At 42.3% G+C, this 20000-nt stretch overlaps 1 protein-coding gene across 3 annotated transcripts in view; it reads left to right on the top strand.

Annotated features, from left to right (window-relative positions):
- Positions 1 to 20000, top strand: part of LOC111954320 (neurexin-3b-like) — a 457756-nt gene that overhangs the window by 329703 nt on the left and 108053 nt on the right. For all 3 annotated transcript variants that reach the window (XM_070435771.1, XM_070435769.1, XM_070435770.1), the window contains one exon: positions 12532 to 12713. In XM_070435771.1, coding sequence (XP_070291872.1) covers positions 12532 to 12713 — 182 coding nt within the window. The remainder of the gene's footprint in view (positions 1 to 12531; positions 12714 to 20000) is intronic.

Raw genomic sequence — 20000 nt, forward strand, 5'->3', positions numbered from 1 at the left:
GTGTGTGTGTGCGTGCGTGCGTGCGTGCGTGCGTGCGTGCGTGCGTGCGTGCGTGCGTGCGTGCGTGCGTGCGTGCGTGCGTGCGTGCGTGCGTGCGTGCGTCCTTGCATATGTACTCGCATAAACGTACATTAGGACATTGCATGTATTATATGTGTGTGGAGATGTATAGCTTGGCTTGTGAACCATGAGTATGGAGGCTGCTGTACAGCACTCTAACTGATAGAGTCTGCTAGATCTCAGTGGAGATCCGTCCTCTCCTCTCCTTCCTCGTCTCTCCTCTTCTGCCTCTCTACCTGACCGTCTTCCCTCTCTTCCTTTCTCCTCTCCTCCGCTCCGTACCGATGGCACTTTGAGCTGTTCCACTCTCCGACAGGGCACCCTCCAATGAAGGGTACGAGGATGACAACTCCTCGATGAAGTCGTTTTCTTCCGTATTGCGTGCTGTTGTTAGCAGCTAGAGGTTCACTTCTCAACATGACCATCACCGACTAATAATATGGTTACTGCTGTGAAGTGAATGACTCTTCCTTCCCACTGCGACTGTGATCATTAGCCCTACTATACGGTATGGGCCATGACTTCCATAGTACTAATACTGCAGCTGATTACACTGGAGGAACAGACACTGGAAATAATTGGAAGAGTTTGTTTTCTCTCGGCAAAGTCATTCGTCACATTCCGTTACACCCCATCAATCACAGCGTGGTTTCTGTATTCCGTGCAGAGCTAGCGATGATGACTGATGGAACACATTTCAGAATAGCATGGGCATTCTAGAATGATGCTTTCGTAATTGGAGCTATTATTTCTGGTTTTGGGGGAAAATGTCCTTTTAGCGTACGAGAGTGGAGGGAGAGTATTCTATCAAACCCCCTCTCTTCTATTCAAAGGACATGGAAAGAGTTGACAATAAATAAATAACATCGTTGTTAAGGGCTTGTAGAACCCTGATAAAGCCTGACGATTACCCAGACAGAACACAATTGTATTCCGATGGAATTTGATTATTCTTTATTGGTGTTGTAGAACTGAAGAATGCGGAGAGGGCAGAACAGTGGAGCTAATGATTTCCTATGTATTAAACATGTCACAGTGAAATGCATAGTAATAAACCTCTCCTGAACGTGACTGAGGAGAATATTATGTCGTTTCAGTGTGGGAGGTTTTAGCAGTACGGCCTCTTTCTCTGCGGTGTGTGTGTTCGTCGTTGCAGTGGAATATTGGACCACATCAAAACGTATTTGTCCTGTTTTCGTGAAACCCCAGGGATCCAGCCTTGCTGAAAGCCCAGGAGAAGAAATAAAAGCACACAAACAATGAGTGTGTCTGTCGGTTAGAGATACGTACCCACTGTCTCTCACCTACCCACTATGTTTTGCCTCATGGGGATTGGGTGTTATGGGATATCTCACCGTTCCCAGTATGGGTGGTGGATACACACCTTACCTACATTGTTCTAACATGCCAGAGGCTGTTCACCTTGGAGTTTGTGCGCCTCCCTATGGGTCTCCCAATCACACCCAGGATTCAAACCAGGGTGTCTGTTGTGACGCCTCTAGCACTGAGATGTAGTGCCTCAGACCGCTGCGCCACTCGGGATCCCCATTAAACCTGGGCTGAGAAACTCTTTTATAGCTTCTGCTTTAGCCACTCAGACTGGTCATGCTATGTCTCTGCTGTATCATGTAGCATTAGCTCTATATGGGTTAAGGACAATGCCGCGGGATTTGACCTACTGTCACTGTCTCCTGGCCTGCTGCCTGTCTGCCTGGGGGAACCCAGGAGATACAGGACATAGCCTTGACCCACCGTCTGCCTGTCTGCCTGTGCATCAACCAAGTGCTGCCTCAAAGAGAGAGGTTAGTGCACTTCCCATAGTGAGGAAAGTGGTGTATTTATAGAGGACTGAGGTTCGGAGAAATCTGGGTGAAGGAAATATGCCTTCCCACACTGCCTGGAGTGGGTGGTTATTCCCAGACGCACATGCACAATTGCTTTCTTGGTTATTTGTGCTCCCTTTCATTCTTAGAAAGTTTTATTCTCACATTTTGTCGATAACAAGTGTTGATACTAATGCCAGATAGACTCATTAAAGATGTCTGGTCTATCTTATTAATTCACAGATCCATCCTACTGGTCGGTCTGTGATAGCCATTGGCCATGACAAGACTACATTATTTAAAGATGGAGGAGATGAAAGATACTTTTCTTCCAACCAAAATAGAAATATCCCATCTTCTAATCTGTTTGTTGATGTCTTTCCTTTGATGAGGTTTTTCCTGGCACTCTGCCTCTTCTCAAAGAGATCTTAAATATGAGCACAATATGGAAATCATGTACATGTATATAGAATAATCTACAGGTAACTGCCAAAAATGAAGGAAACACCAACATAAAGTGTCTTAATAGGGTGTTGGGCCGCCACGACCCAGAACAGCTTCAATTGGTCTTGGCATAGATTCTACAAGTGTCTGGAACTCTATTGGAGGGATGGGACACATTCTTCCACGGGAAATTCCACAATTTGGTGTTTTGTTGGTGGAGGTGGATAACGCTGTCTCAGGCACCGCTCCGGAATCTGTGATGGGGCCGGAGAGGATGGCTCAAGTTTTACAGGCTCCTAACCAACTGTGCTATTTTGTTCGTTTTTTTGCGTTGTTTGTAACTTATTTTTTTTAAACTTATTTGGTACTTACTGTGGCTGCTATCGTCTCTTATGATCGAAAATAACTTCTGGACATCAGAACAGCGATTACTCACCACGAACTGGAAGAAGATTTTTCCTTTAACGAGTCCGACACGAAGGATATGCTGTTTTCTCGGGAACAGAATCAAATCCCTGTCATTTGCGTGAAGAAAAGATGGAGAAAAAGTTGGCGGAGGTCGGGCTGCCTTCTGAGAATTCGTACCGTCCTAACAGGCCCCCATTAACATCGACGGGGCTGTAGTGGAGCGGGTCAAGAGTTTCAAGTTCCTTGGTGTCCACATCACCAACAAACTATCATGGTCCAAACACACCAAGACAGTCCTGAAGAGGGCACGACAACACCTTTTCCCCCTCAGGAGACTGAAAAGACTTGACATGTGTCCCCAGATCCTCAAAAAGTTCTACAGCTGCACCATCGAGAGCATCCTGACAGGTTGCATCACCGCCTGGTATGGCAACTGCTCGGCATCTGACCGTAAGGTGCTACAGAGGGTAGTGCATACGGCCCAGTACATCACTGGGGCCAAGCTTCCTGCCATCCAGGACCTATATAATAGGCGGTGTCAGATGAAAGCCCATAAAATTGTCAGAGACTCCAGTCACCCAATTCATAGACTGTTTTCTCTGCTACCTCACGGCAAGCAGTACCAGAGCACCAGGTCTACGACCAAAAGGCTCCTTAACAGCTTCTACCCCTAAGCCATAAGACTGCTGAACAATTAATCAAATGGCCACCAGACTTTTTACATTGACACCCCCCCCCCTCCATTTGTTTTGTACACTGCTGCTACTCGCTGTTTAATATCTATGCATAGTTACTTCACCCCTACCTACATGTACAAATTACCTTGACTAACCTGTACCCCGGCACACTGACTCAGTACCGGTACCCCCTGTATACAGTCTCGTTATTGTTATTTTATTGTTACTTTTTATTATTTTTTACTTTAGTTTATTTGGTAAATATTTTCTTAACTCTTTCTTGATCTGCTGGTTAAGGGCTTGTAGGTAAGCATACCACGGTAAGGTCTACACTTATTCGGCACATTTTGGGGCGGCAGGTAGCCTAGTGGTTAGAGCGTTGGACTAGTAACCGGAAGGTTGCTAGATCAAATCCCCGAGCTGACAAGGTAAAAATCTGTTGTTCTGCCCCTGAACAAGGAAGTTAACCCACTGTTCCCCGGTAGGCCGTCATTGATAATAAGAATTTGTTCTTAACTGACTTGCCTAGTTAAATAAAGGGTGTGACAAATATAGTTTGATTTGATTTTGTTCAAGTTGGTTGAGATCTTGTGACTGAGCCACAGCCAAACACACACACACTCTCTCACGCACACACACACACACACACACACACTAGGCTCCTTTGAGACCCCTCTTTCAAAGTCACTGAGATATTTTCTTCTTGCCATGGTAAAATAATGGGCAACTGGGCATTTTTATACATGACCCTAAGCAAGTTAATTGCTTAATTAACTCAGAAGGCACTTGCTTTCAATATACTTTGTATCCCTCATTTACTCAAGTGTTTCCTTTGTTTTGGCAGTTACCTGTATGTATCGCTCAATGTCTTTATAAGTTGTTTTACAAGTCTGAGAGGGTTTTTCCGACCAGCCCCACCTCTCAGCTTTACAGCAAGTGGCGGACTGACAATTTATTGTTTTTCAAATTTATTATTAGGCCTTTTGTTAGGTTTTGAAGATGAGTTTGGTCCCTCTGTAAAAACGATGTCTTTATACAATAATAATAAGTGTCTTTCACTGGTAGCTAGCCAACCATAATGACATTGGCAGCATAATTACTCTGTAATGGTGAAGATTACCGGGCAAAGGGTTAAGCTCAGACAATCAGACCGACAAGAAATGAGGGACCCTGCATAAAGAACTGACCATTTAACAAGTCTGAAGAAAGAAAACTCTCGCTCTCTCTCTCGCTCTCTCTCACTGCACCCCTCTCTCCCTCTCTCCCCCTGTGTGAGTGGAGGCTTTTAGTTTAGTTAATTGTCTCTGTGTGAGTCTGTTTGAGCGAGGTCATCGTCTCAGACCCTGCAGACAAGTCATTAGTGCTCTCTTGCTGAGGCGAGGTGATGCAGTAGAATCATCATCACCATGGGAGCATCCTCACTGTGACCCAGTGCTGAGTTCTGCTGCTTTTGTTTAATTCTCTCTTAGGCTGTGTTTACACAGGCTGCCCAATTTTGATATATTGGCCAAATCAGATCAGCCTTTTTGCCAACAGTTGGGCAATCGGTCAGAATCGGGCTGCCTATGTAAATGCAGCCCCTATGACGTTCAGGGTTCATGTGCTCTGAACTCTGTTGCTTTTTGTCTGAGTTACTCTTTATGCTTCAATACCTTTGTAAGGACTCAATTTCCTTTTTTTCCCCCCTTCTTCATATTATGTACTCCTTTCAGGAAAAGTAATTCTGATTTGTGCTTGAAAAGAGTACTGGAAAGAGCTTCATTCCAGTTCAGATGTTGTAGGACAAAGTGTGAGAATAGTACATCAGCCCATATACCTAGATATCATGTTTGCTTCTACCTGATCTCACCTGGAGTAGCTGGTGTAAGCCTTGTCCAATACTTCTACCTGATCACACCTGTAGTAACTGGTGTAAGCCTTGTCCAATACATTCTACCTGAAAATCACAACTGTAAGTAACTGGTCGTAAGCCTTGTCCAAAATACTTCTACCTGATCTCCTCACTGGAGTAGCTGTGTAAGCCTTGTCAATACTTCTACCTGATCTCCCCTGGAGTAGCTGGTGTAAGCCTTGTCCAATACTTCTACCTGATCTCACCTGGAGTAGCTGGTGTAAGCCTTGTCCAAATATTCACTGATCTCACCTGGAGTAGACCTGGTGTAAGCCTTGTCCATACTTCTACCATGATCTAACCTGGAGTAGCTGGTGTAAGCCTTGTCCGATACTTCTACCTGATCTCACCTGGAGTAGCTGTGTAGAGCCGCTTGCAATACTTCTACCTGATCTCACCTGGAGTAGCTGGTGTAAGCCTTGTCCAATACTTACTGCATCTCACTGGAGTAGCTGGTGTAAGCCTTGTCCAATATCTACCTGAGCTCACCTGGAGTAGCTGGTAGAGCCTTGTCATACTTCTCCTGATCTCACCTGGAGTAGCTGGTGTAGCCTTGTCAATAACTTCCCTGACTATCACTGGAGTAGCTGGTGTAAGCCTTGGTCCAATACTCTACTGATATCAACCTGGAGTAGCTGGTGTAATAGGCCTTGTCCAATACTTACTACCTAGATCTCAGCCTGAACGAGTAAGTGTAAGCCTTGTCCAATAACTTCTAAACAATGATTAAGCCTGAGTTGAGAAGCTGGGAGAAAGCCTTGTCGCACACTACGTTCCATAAACACTGAATTCTGCACCTGGAAGCTGGTGTAAAGCCATTGTCCACTACTTCTCCGGATATCACCTGGCGTAGCGGTTGTAAGCCATTGTCCAAATACTTCTACTGATCACTCACCTGGAAACTGGTGTTAAGGCCTTGTCAATAATATCTACCTGATCTCACCTGGAGTAGCTGGTGTAAGCCTTGTCCAATACTTCTACCTGATCTCACCTGGAGTAGCTGGTGTAAGCCTTGTCCAATACTTCGGGAGAAATCACAGTTCATGAAAGTAGTATACAATACTATACAAAATAATTGGAGTTGAAGTCACCAGTAATAGATATTAAAAAATATTTTTTTTTCAAAACATTCTAAAAGGATAAATTGTAATGTTGTTTATGTTCTTATTTCTCTAAAGATTCTGCAAATAATGTTGCTGAGATTTGGCATTTTCCACAATGCGACATGAACTGGCGTGGAGAGGAGAAGGGGGAGGAGAGGGGGAGAGGAGATGGGAGGGGAGAGGAGATGCATTAAAACCTGTGAAAGCCTTTCAGAATCTCCTGGAAACATTCCATTAGTTGTGTAACTGTGATCCACCCAGTTTCCTCCATGCACTCTATCTCTCATTGTCCATGGATATGAAATACATATCCATAAATATTCCCCATGCCACAGTCCTGTCATTCTGTTCTGCATGCACTTTACATTGCATAAAGCAACAGTCTACAGCTTTGGTTCTCAATCCTGGTCCTGGGGCCCCTCGGGGGTGAACGTTTTAGTTTTCGCCCTAGCACTACACAGCTGATTCAAATGATCAACTCATCATCAGGCTTTGATGATTTGAATCAGCTGTGTAGTGCTAAGGCTGAAACAACAATCCCCAGGACCAGGACTGAGAACCACTGGCCTACATGTTACATGGACACACACTTGAGTTATCTGAGGTCTGCATGGTACTGCATTATGGATATTTTTGCAGTGGTAAGGGCCTTTTTATATGTGGGGTTTTGTGGGGTTTTGACAAGTCTGACTTTGCTCAGTCAATCAGAGCGTGTGTGTGTGCGTGCGTGTGCGCGTGTGTGTATGTGTGATTGAACACTGTCTCCATAATCTAAGCGAATCTCCTCAATGTGATAATTGGCTCCCTGGGGTGCTGTATCTTCTCTTCTCATCACCATCCACAGAAAAACACTGTGTCGTAACACACACACAGACACACACACACACAGATTTTACTCAACGACTGATTTGAAGCTGGCAGAACTCTTCTGGCAGGAAGGAAGTTGCAGGGAAGACAAAGCAAGACCATATCCAGACTGACCTAGCCAGAGGTTTATATCTGTCTTAATGTCTAACCAGGTATACAGAGACTGGACCTAGCTAGAGGTTTATATCTGTCCTATGTCTCACAGTATAACAGACTGACCTAGCTAGAAGTTTTATATCTGTCTTTATGTCTCACAGTATAACAGACTGACCTAGCTTAGAGGTTTATATCTGTCTTAATGTCTCACAGTATACGAGACTGACCTAGCCAGCAGGGTTTATATCTGTCTTAATGTCTAACAGTAATCAGACTGACTAGCTAGAGGTTTATATCTGTCTTAATGTTCACAGTATACAGACTGACCTAGCTAGAGGTTTATATCTGTCTTAATGTCTAACAGTATACAGATGACCTAGCTAGAGGTTTATATCTGTCTTAATGTCTCACAGTATACAGACTGACCTAGCTAGAGGTTTATATCTGTCTTAATGTCTAACAGTATACAGACTGACCTAGCTAGAGGTTTATATCTGTCTTAATGTCTCACAGTATACAGACTGACCTAGTAGGTTTATATCTGTCTTAATGTCTCACAGTATACAGACTGACCTAGCTAGAGGTTTTATATCTGTCTTAATGTCTACAGTATACAGACTGACCTAGCCAGAGGTTTTATCTGTCTTAATGTCTAACAGTATACAGACTGACCTAGCTAGAGGTTTATATCTGTCTTAATGTCTCACAGTATACAGACTGACTAGCTGAGGTTTATATCTGTCTTAATGTCTCACAGTATACAGACTGACCTAGCAGAGGTTTATATCTGTCTTAATGTCTACAGTATACAGACTGACCTAGCAGAGGTTTATATCTGTCTTATGTTCTAACAGTATACAGACTGACCTAGCTAGAGGTTTATATCTGTCTTAATGTCTCACAGTATACAGACTGACCTAGCTAGAGGTTTATATCTGTCTTAAGTCTCACAGTATACAGACTGACCTAGCTAGAGGTTTATATCTGTCTTAATGTCTCCAGTATACAGATGACCTAGCTAGAGGTTTATATCTGTCTTAATGTCTCACAGTATACAGACTGACCTAGCTAGAGGTTTATATCTGTCTTAATGTCTCACAGTATACAGACTGACCTAGCTAGAGGTTTATATCTGTCTTAATGTCTAACGGTATACAGACTGACCTAGCTAGAGGTTTATATCTGTCTTAATGTCTCACAGTATACAGACTGACCTAGGCCAGAGGTTTATATCTGTCTAATGTCTACAGTATACAGACTGACCTAGCAGAGGTTTATATCTGGTCTTAATGTCTCACAGTATAAACAGATGACCTAGCTAGAGGTTTATATCTGTCTTAATGTCTCACAGTTACAGACTGACCTAGGCTAGAGTTTATATCTGTCTTAATGTCTCACAGTATACGACTGACCTAGCTAGAGGTTATATTGTCTTAATGTCTAACAGTATACAGACTGCCCTAGCTAGAGGTTTATATCTGTCTTAATGTCTAACAGTATAACAGACTGACGCTAGCCAGAGGTTTCTATACCTTGTCTAATGGTCTTCACAGTATACAGACTTACCTAGCTAGAGGTTTATATCTGTCTTAATGTCTCACAGTATACAGGTTGACCTAGCTAGAGTTTTATATATGTCTCAATGTCTAACAGTATACAGTCATATGAACTGTCTCACAGTATACATGAAAACAGAGCTAAAACTACAATATGAAGCACTGTATTGGAGCTTATTAACAATGGTTACTCATGTACAGTATGCTATAGTACCAATGGTTGTTAACTTATCTGGGAACGGGGTCCCGCCCTCCCTCGCCAACAGCCAATGAAATTGCAGGGCGCCAAATTCAAACAACAGAAATCTCATAATTCATATTTCTCAAACGTACTAGACACCATTTTAAAGATAAACTTCTCGTTAATCCAACCACAGTGTCCGATTTCAAAAGGCTTTTCAGTGAAAGCACAACATATCATTATGTTAGGTCAGCACTTAGTCACAGAAAGCATACAGCCATTTTCCAACCAAAGAGAGGAGTCACAAAAAGCAGAAATAGAGATAAAATGAATCACTAACCTTTGATATTCTTCATCAGATAACTCTCCCGGGACAACATGTTACACAATACATGTATGTTCTGTTCGATCAAGTTCATATTTATATCCAAAAACCTCATTTTACATTTGGCTTTGCCTCCAAAACATCCCGTGAATTTGCACAGAGCCACATCAATTTACAGAAATACTCATAATAAACTTTGATAAAAGATACAAGTATTATGCACAGAATTATAGATATACTTCTCCTTAATGCAACCGCTTTGTCAGATTTCAAAAAAGCAAACCATGCAATAATCTGAGTACGGCGCTCAGAGACCAAAACAAGCCAAACATACCCGCCATGTTGCGGAGTCAACAGAAGTCAGAAATAGCATTATAGATATTCACTTACCTTTGATGATCTTCATCAGAATGCACTCCCAGGAATCCCAGTTCCACAATAAATGTTTGTTTAGTTCGATAAAGTCCATCATTTATGTCCAAATACCTCCTTGTTGTTCGCGCCTTGAGTTCACATGACGTGCAATCATGACGCGCGATCACTAGGTCCAGACGAAAAGTCAAAAAGTTCCGTTACAGTCCGTAGAAACATGTCAAACGATGTATAGAATCAATCTTTAGGATGCTTTTAACATAAATCTTCAATAAATGTCCAGCTGGGAGACTCCTTGACTTTAAAATTGCATGTAACGCAGGTTGCTCTACGTGAATGCGCGTGGTCAGCTCATGCCACTCTGCCAGACCTCTGACTCATTCTGCTCTCATTCGCCCTCACTTCACAGTAGAAGCCTCAAACAAAGGTTTTAAAGACTGTTGAACTCTAGTGGAAGCCTTAGGAAGTGCGAAATGACCCCACAGACACTGTATATTTGATAGCAATGAGTTGAAAAACAAAAAACCTCAGATTTCCCACTTCCTGGTTAGATTTTTCTCAGGTTTTTGCCTGCCATATGAGTTATGTTATATTCACAGACATCATTCAACAGTTTTAGAAACTGCAGAGTGTTTTCTATCCAATACTTCTAATAATATGCATAATATTAGCATCTGAGCCTGAGTAGCAGGCAGTTTACTCTGGGCACGCTTTTCATCTGAATGTGAAAATGCTGCCCTACCCAAACAGGTTAACCTTCTTCAATACAAGAAAAGCACATGAGGATGTTACTCTATTTCAGGGTTCTCAAACTCGGTCCTTGGGCCCCCGGGTGAACGTTTTGGTTTTTGCCCTAGCACTACACAGCTGATTCAAATAACCAACTCAACATCGAGAGTTGATTATTTGAATCAGCTGTGTAGCGCTAGGGCAAAAACCAAAACGTTCCCGGCGGGGTGTGATCTGTAGGGCCGAACCTCAAACTGTGCCAGATTCTTCAGTTCATGTCAGACTAGGAGGAGGTCTATAACATGGTCCTCACACTGTTACCTGATGACTCCCCACCGTGTCCCTCTCTATTCTCTCCTCTCAGACTATTCTTTCAGGACACTATGGTGCATGTGCCTTTATGTGTCTTATCATGTGTTAGCCTTGTTGCGTGTCCTGTCATTGGAAGTCATTGATGATGCATGCTGTGTTAAAATGATTTCCCAAGTCGGAATAATGAAGTAATATTCTACTCTTCTCTCTCCACACTCTCTCTCACTCTCTCTCTATTCCCTATCTTCTATACTCTCTCTCTCTCTCTCTCTCACTCTCTCTCTCTCTCTCTCTCTCTCTCTCCCTCTCTCTCTCTCTCTCTCTCTCTCTGCTCTCTGCTCTCTCCCTCTCGTATTCCCTCCTCTTTATTTGCTCTCTCTCTCTCTCTCTCTTCTCTCTCTCTCTCTTCTCTCTCTCTCTCTCTCTCTCTCTTCTCTCCTTCTCTTCTCTTCTCTCTCTCTTCTTCTCTCTCTTAATTCACCTCTCTAATTCTCTCGTCTCTCTTGCTTTCTCTATTCTCTCTATCTCCCTCTCTATTCATATGTCTCCTGAGTCCTCAGTCTACAGTACTGACCAGATTGTTTTCTGTTTAAGAGAAGAGTTGGCTAGACAGCCACCCAGTTAGACCAGAAATATTGGAGGTGAAAGACTGAGAGTTGGAACAATGAATGAATACACTGATGGAGAGATGGGGAGGAAGGACATGCTCTATTGCACTTCACTAGCAATTTCTCCCCTCTAGGTTTGGTCTAGGTCTGGCCTACCGTCTGCACGAATGCCACTGTAGTGGTGGTGTGGCATGGCCTAAGTCTAAGTGGGTTTTAGACAACCGCACGTACACACACTCATATATATATATAAACACATAAATACAGCCTCAGTTTGTTCCCAGTTTGATAGAAAAGTGATTTTGGAGCCAAGTTGGATCCAAACAGTGGTGTTAATCAAACTGTGCCTATATATAGGACGGTGTATTTCCGACTTATACCCTGATCTGTTAGGCTACAGTCCCGTAGTCCACTTTTTTCTTGCTCTGCATTTGTTAACTTAAACTCGAGGAAGGTTAGTCGATTTTTTTTCCAATGCCAGCCTTTGTTCTTAGGTTGCAGTCTTATGTTTAATACATGAGGATTGGAAGACTTATCCATTTTTGGCTGCTGCGCCTGTTATTCCCAGGCAGTGTCTATATTTAAGAGCTACTATAGGCCAGATATGCACCCTGGGAGCTGCAGTCTTCGACCTCAGGTGGAAGTCTTTCTGAATACGATTACAATTTAAAACCTCAAAATAGAACTTGGAGGAATTTGCCTTGACACCATTGGCTATGTGGTTCGGGGAGGATTTGGTTTTACAGCGTTTATCCAAAACAAGGTGAATCCAGTTTGGAGGAGACATTAGAAAAAGGTGTTGTGTTCAAGTTTAACTCGGTGAGCTCACCGTCCTTGGTGTGCAGTTATAGGCCAGTCCATTAAGCTTGCACCTTGTATTCGTGAATCTCATTCCTTCTCCAACCTTCTCTTTCTCTGCCTTTCTCTACCTCTCTCTCTCTCTCCCCATTTCTCCCTCCATGTTTCCTTATCTGTGTTTTGGAGGGGTTGAGATAATGCAGAGCACACCTTTCCGTTGCATATTCATGTACATTGGACAATAAAGTCATCTTCCTCCATCTTCTTCTCTCCCTCTGCAGCTGGTACCACCTATATCTTCGGTAAGGGCGGGGGCCTGATCACGTACACGTGGCCTAACAACGAGAGGCCCAGCACGCGTACCGACCGTCTGGCTGTGGGCTTCAGCACCACCATCAAGGACGGCATCCTGGTCCGCATCGACAGCGCGCCGCGACTCGGTGACTACATCATGCTACACATCGTAAGTCCAGTTTCAGTCTTGCCGTTGTCCCTACTGTTACCATGACATGGTGTCCCCAAGACAGGGCCACAGTGCAGTACAGTACAGTAACTATATCATACTACACATCGTAAGTCACCTTTTAGTCTACTGCTAGCCTGCATGGTGTCCCCAAGTCTTTTTCTCAAGGGCACCAGTGTAGTCTACAGTGTCTCCTGTCTAACCCTGGACAGGGAGACTACATCTAGCCCCAATTTGTAAAGCCTCTTTAGTTCTATGGTTCTCAGTGTATTTACAGTGATTCCTTACAGTAGTAGTTAAAGCACTACACACCTGATTCTACTAATTCATGGCTTGATCATGAGTTGATTATTTGAATCAGGTGTGTAGTGCTAGGACAAAAATTTAACTGTCGACCCCTTTGGGCCCCCAGGAACAGGACTAAGAACCACTGTTCTAAACAATGACCTACAATGAGAATGGGGAGGTACTGAAGTTGAACCAAGTGATAGCATTGCAACGGGGGGCCAATCCATAATAGATATCACAGTATGTTCCCCTCCCTTGTTTCTCCCTTGTTTTCTAACTTTGTATGTCACACAATCCTCTCAGAACTACTTTCTCTCTAAACAATGCAGTGAATCTAAACTCTAAGGCATGAATAGTTAATAAGCCATGTCTGTGTGATGCATGTGGAGAACACGATCACTGTGCCTGGAAACCCTGTGTGAATCAGAAACATTAATATGTTATGACTAGGACCGTGGTGGTCATGAAATTTTGTCAGCCGGTGATTGTCGAGCAAATAACTGCCCGTCTCAAGGTAATTGACCGTTAATTAACGTAAACACATTTAGCATCTCCTGGCTTCAACCACTGATGCAGGCCTTTGGAACATCTACATTTTAAAAAGTCGAATAAATCACTGTAATATAGCCTACACCATCACAATAAATCCATTATTTATTTTAGACAGGTCTAAAGAAACATGATATGAAGAAAATGCCGTCTATTTCAGAAGAACGGAATAGCATACTCTGAGTTGTTCTTATGTTAGGCCCTGATCTGGCTATGCCACATGGCTGTGGGCTACACTAGTTCATTTAGCAGACAAGATTTGCTTAGAATTCTGTGACATTATTTTATATTATTTTATAGTATGAAGAATGCAATTGAACATAAGTGAATAAAATATAATATATATTTTCTCCAAACATTTCGTCAGCCAACAAGATGAGTAGGCCTAACGAACAGGAAAAACACTGGCCAATGTCAATCTACTATTCCACATAGTACAAAAGTCGACCTATTCTATTCTGTGTGAGAAATAAACATTCCAAACATAATCCGGGACAGTTGTGGGATGCTATAGATCCCAAATTAATATAACCACTAGCATAAAAAAAAACAGTTTTAAGCAGTGAGCCTGATGCAACAGATCAGAACATTTAGCTTAAAATGTTGATAAACTATTAGGCTATTTCTTCCCATTATAAGCGCAGCAATGTGCACACAGCAGTAGGCTATAAGCGAGAATGTTCCATTAGCAGGAAAAGCCATTCTCAAAAGTGACCGCAAATGTGAGTATGCGTGTAATGCTTTTATTAGAAAGATCCATTTTTATTGTGAAAATGATCTCCCCCAAACTCTAAACTCACTCGCTGCGTATGTATGCCAGTTAGGTTCTACACCCATTGTAATGCGGATTAATCTCCTTCATTTTAAGAAGTTATTTGGCCACTTTAGTTGTGATACAAACCTTATCAAAATAAAATATATATACAGCGCATTCGGAAAGTATTCAGACCCCTTGACTTTTTCCACATTTTATTACATTACAACCTTATTCTAAAATGGATTTCATTTTTTTTAATCCTCATCAATCTACACACAATACCCCATAAGGACAAAGCATGTCAGAGCAAAAACAAAGCCTTGAGGTCAAAGGAATTGTCTGTAGAGCCCCGAGACAGGATTGTGTTGAGGCACAGATCTGGGGAAGGGTACCAAATAATTTCTGCTGCATTTAAGGTCCCCAAGAACACAGTGGCCTCCATCACTCTTAAATGGAAGTTTGGAACCACCTAGACTCTTCCTAGAGCTGGCCACCCGGCCAAACTGAGCAATCGGGGGAGAAGGGGCTTGGTCAGGGAGGTGACCATGAACCCGATGGTCACTCTGACAGAGCTCCAGAGTTCCTCTGTGGAGATGGGAAAACCTTCCAGAAGGACAATCATCTCTGCAGCACTCCACCAATCAGGCCTTTATGGTAGAGTGGCCAGACGGAAGCCACTCCTCAGTAAAAGGCGCATGACAGCCCGCTTGGAGTTTGCCAAAAGGCACCTAAAGACTCTCAGACCATGAAACCAAGATTCAACTCTTTGGCCTGATATGCCAAGCGTCACGTCTGGAGGAAGCCTGGCACCATCCCTACGGTGAAGCATGGTGGTGGCAGCATCATGCTGTGGAGATTTATTTTTCTTTAATCAATTTTAGACGAAGGATGTAAACTAACAGAATTTTGAAGAAGTCAAGGGGTCTGAACACTTTCCAAATACACTGTATAGGTCTATGGGCTAGGCTACATGAGGTGTGCGACTATGATTTGGAAAAGTCAATAAAAAGCATGCGTTGTTTCTTGCCTTAAGCTGGGCAACATTACGTGATAATATATAATTCACACGTGATAGGCTAATATTGTCACCCATCACACTATTTTAGATTTTTTTACTAAATAATATATGTATGAAATTTGTTTTGATTTAGAATGGACCATTATCACCAACTGTATTGAAACAGGGGCAATGGAAAAAAATACATGTATATTATACATAATGTATGCACTTAAATAGCAAATGGAGGACACTTTTCCCGTGGTTCATTTTCATGCCAGCCAGGTAGGCTATACTCCTGTTGTAAAGAGAAGCAATGTGCTTAATATTAGGAAAGTTGAAAAATAAATAGAGTAGGCCTAGCCTATAGAAAGCTGATGGGCTCCTCCTCTTTTTAATAGAGGCCATCAAAACTCGGTTTTCTCACGCAATTGCATAGCCTATAGAAATGTTGCGCAACATGAGCTCATGGGCTCTCATGAAGTGTTTGATTCGACTTTAAATACCATTTGCATTGACGTCAGAGTGATTAGCGGGACAATAGAGTGTTGATTACCAGGCAGTTAGCAAGTTTGGTAGGCTACTAATGACCATCAGCAGCATCAGAGCTTGGAGAAGCCTAATTACCATGACCAAACGGTCACGTGGAATTTGACTGCCATCATGAGTCGTGATCGCCGGTGTGGCGGTAATATGTTCACCGTAACAGCCCTATTCAATACCCCTTGTTTTTGTTGTTGTGGTTGACTTATTGACATAATAGTCAACAAAGATGGCCGCCGACTATAGCGATGCCAAACGTATTTATTGGAAAAGTGCCGTGTGCTGATGGGGTGTGAAAGTAGTGATGTTGAGGAGAGAGTCAGAGAAGTATGAAGAGCAGAGAGGGATACAATTACACCAACAGATTGAGAGTCTTTCTCTCCTCAAAGACTCCCCTCGTCTCTGGAGTGTGTTGCAACGTACTGCTGGATGTACGCTGCTCCGACCTCACCATCTGGTCACACAACATGAAGGCCAAGTAGTGTTTCTATATAGCTGCTTTACAGTCTAGAGCAGGGGTGTCAAACTCAAATACCCAGTGGGCCAAAATGTAAAACCTGAACAAAGTCGCGGGCCAACATTGAACAAATTAACCTTTTAATATGGACCCAAACAAGTTTTGCTTTAACATTGAATATGGAACAAGCATCGCTTATTACCATACAATATATAATTTAATAGTGGAGACATGCAAAATCGAATTTCAAATGAAAAAACACATCAATGGCATTCATTTATTAAATAAATAAAATTTAAATAAAAATCGTATGCCTCTTTTCTATTTGCAGCCTTCTGATTTAAATACCAAAATAAACTTTTTTTAAACTTTTTCCACTGGCTAATAATTTTACAAATAAAATGATAATAAATCAATCAACCATTCAAACCCATGCCTTGTAGCAAGAAAAAGTGCACAAAGAAAACGTTAATTATTGCACACTGATCTAATCTTTTTCACGAACTCTCCCTCATTAAAGGGCCGGGCTGATTTTGCGATCTCTGCTGCCACTATATAACTAGCCTTTACAGCAGCCTCACTTTGTGATGTGGCTTTTTTGAACATATTCTGTTGTGAAACCAAACTTCTTTTCATCTCCTCTACTTTCTGGCTCCTTTGAGTCATGTCCATGTCCTTGTATTTGTCATGGTGTTTCGTATCATAGTGTCGTTGTACTCCTTACTTACAGCCACGTTGACTCCACAAACAAGACAAACAGGTTTGTCTTTTACATATGTAAACAGACATTCTGCCTCCCACTTGTCCAGAAAGCTCCTGTTTTCTGCCTTTCTTTTCGCCTTTTTGGGAAGGGATAGCGCGCTGACAGTTGTAGCGTCTATGTTGCTATGACTAGAAGGGGCGTTTCTGGGTCCTGTCCTGATTGGCGCGCGAAAACAACAGCAGAGCATTATGGGATTCGTAGTATTAGCGGTGAATGCCGCTGTATAATACCGGCGGGCCAGCTCTAGTAGTAATTTGGTATTGTCTCGCGGGCCAAATATAATTACCCCGAGGGCCAAATTTGGCCCGCGGGCCAGAGTTTGACACCCATGGTCTAGAGGAATGTCTGTGTGCAGGGGTGGGGGTGTGTCTGTCTGTGTCTGTGTGTGTGTGTGTGTGTGTGTGTGTGTGTGTGTGTGTGTGTGTGTGTGTGTGTGTGTGTGTGTGTGTGTGTGTGTGTGTGTGTGTGTGTGTGTTGTGGTGTGTGTGTGTGTGTGGTGTGAGTGTGAGTGTGAGTGTGAATGAGGGAGAGAGCATAGGAAAACGCCGCTCCTCATTTTAACTGGCTTGGTAATTGCAGAAACCTCGATAGGAAGGAAATCAAATGCATTTTTAATCCTATTTTTTCTATCTCAGAGCTGAGCGGCACTCTCCAGCCAAGCTTCATATCAGTTGTAATTCGGCTCCAACTCGTTGGAAATACATTTCTTCATTCCTGTAGTCTCACAAAGCAAAAGGCAAATTAATTTATCATTAGAGTACAGGAGGAGAGAATGTATTTAACAAATTGATGCCATGTATAGTCACAGTACACGCTCAAGTTTAACACTGGTCAATACTTACAGTTATATTTCTGGTCGTTGTTTTAAAATACAGTTTATTCTCCGTAACCTACCTGGCTGCTAAATAATCGTTAACATTAGAGCCCCCAGTGACGTCTTTTAGAATTTCGATATCACATATTTAGCTCCTCAACCTTAGCCCTTAGATAAAGACTAATGGACAGTCGAAGACCTCCACTACACAATACTGTCAATGAACAGAACATCATCGAGCCCAGTTCAAATCTATTACAGTGTAGATAATGATTCAAAGTGACAGATCTCAACCCATCCTGTGTTGTTACCTCCTGAATCAGACAGAAACGGTTAAAAGGATTACATAGCGACTGCACTGAAGACTTGTCTAACCAAAGGTCTTATCACAGACATTCATCCCCTCAGGGATCACTTAGCCTTTAGGATCATTAGCAACTGGATGTGTTAGGATTAGCTAGCTACCGTTGCTAAGACGTCGCTGAAATGGCTTACAGGGACTGCTCTTTGGAACTGATAGGTTTCTAATGAGACAGAAGAATGGAATTGGAAAGGTATAGAGAACAGAGATCTGGCGTCATCTGTTTTTTAAGTCATTCAAACTATTCATTGCATCGTTGATTTCTGTAAACCCTCTATTCTTCAAAGCATCTCTTTGTATTATGCCTTCATATGATGCAAAAACATATGAAAAGTATGACTAGTGGGTACCGTAGAAATAAAAAATAAAGATCCCGTTCAGGTAATTCTAGTCATTCTATTTCTATGGTTTTATACTAGCAACTAGGGCTGTTAAGGTGACTGTATTACCGCCACACCAGTGGTCACGAGTCATGACCGCAGTCACGGTAAATAGGCTTATTCAAGCTCTGATGCTGCTGATGGCCATTAGTAGCCTACCAGCTAACTGCCTGGTACTCAGCACTACTGTCCCTCTAATCACTCTGACATCAATGCAAATGTAATCGGAAAAAAACTAATCAAACACTTCATGAGAGCCCCTGAGCTCATGTTGTGCAACATTTCTATAGGCTATGCAATTGCGTGAGAAAACAGAGTGATGGCCTCTATTAAAAAGAGGAGGATCCCATCAGCTTTCTGTAGGCTGGGTCTACTATAATTATTTCTCAACTTTCCTAATATTAAGCACATTGCTTCGCTTTTCAACAGGTTTATAGCCTACCTGGCTGGCATGAAAATGAACCATGGGAAAAACGTCCTCCTAATTTTTTTACCTGCCCTTGTTCTGAGACAGGTGCATGATAATGGTCCATTCTAAATCAAAACTAATTTCACACATATATTATTTAGTATATGTAAAGATAAGACTAAATTAAGAATAGTCTGATTGGTGACAATATTAGCCTATCACTTGTGAATGATGCCCAGTATGTGCAGTAAGGCAAGAAAGAGCGCATGCCTTTTTTTGCTACTTTTTCAAATCATAGTCCCACACCTCATGTAGCCTAGCCCATAAACCTATATGTTGACAAGGTTTTGTATTACAACTAAAGTGACCAAATAACTTCTTAAAATTCAGAACATTAAGCCGCTTTACAACCGGTGTAGAGCCTAACTGGCATACATACGCAGCGTGTACGTGTCAAGTTTGGGGAAGAACATTTTCACCATAAAAATGCACCTTTATAATAAAGCATCACATGCATCATCGCATTTGCAGTCACTTTTGAGAATGGAACATTCACACTTATAGCCTACTGCCGTGTGCGCATTGATGCCCTTATAATGTGAAGAAATAGCCTAATGGTTTATCAACATTTTAAGCTAAACTATCTGATCTGTTACATCAGCCTCATTGCTTTTAAAAGGGGTTTTGATGCTAGAGGTTGGAGTAATTTGGGATATATTGCATCCCACAAATGTCACAGACTATGTTTGGAATATACATTTCTCACACAGAATAGAATTGGTAAACTTTTGTACTATGGGGGATAGTAAATTGACATAGGCTAGTGCTTTTCCTGTTTGTTAGACCTACTCATCTTACTGGCTGACGAAAAGTAAATGTGGACAGTTCTTCTATATGCACCTCTGAATTGGATAAGAAGGATGCTTGCAGTTGCATCCCCGGTGTGTCTGTCTTCACTTGTAGCCTACT

The sequence above is a fragment of the Salvelinus sp. IW2-2015 genome, linkage group LG28 (genome assembly GCF_002910315.2).
Source record: "Salvelinus sp. IW2-2015 linkage group LG28, ASM291031v2, whole genome shotgun sequence".
Taxonomy (NCBI): domain Eukaryota; kingdom Metazoa; phylum Chordata; class Actinopteri; order Salmoniformes; family Salmonidae; genus Salvelinus; species Salvelinus sp. IW2-2015.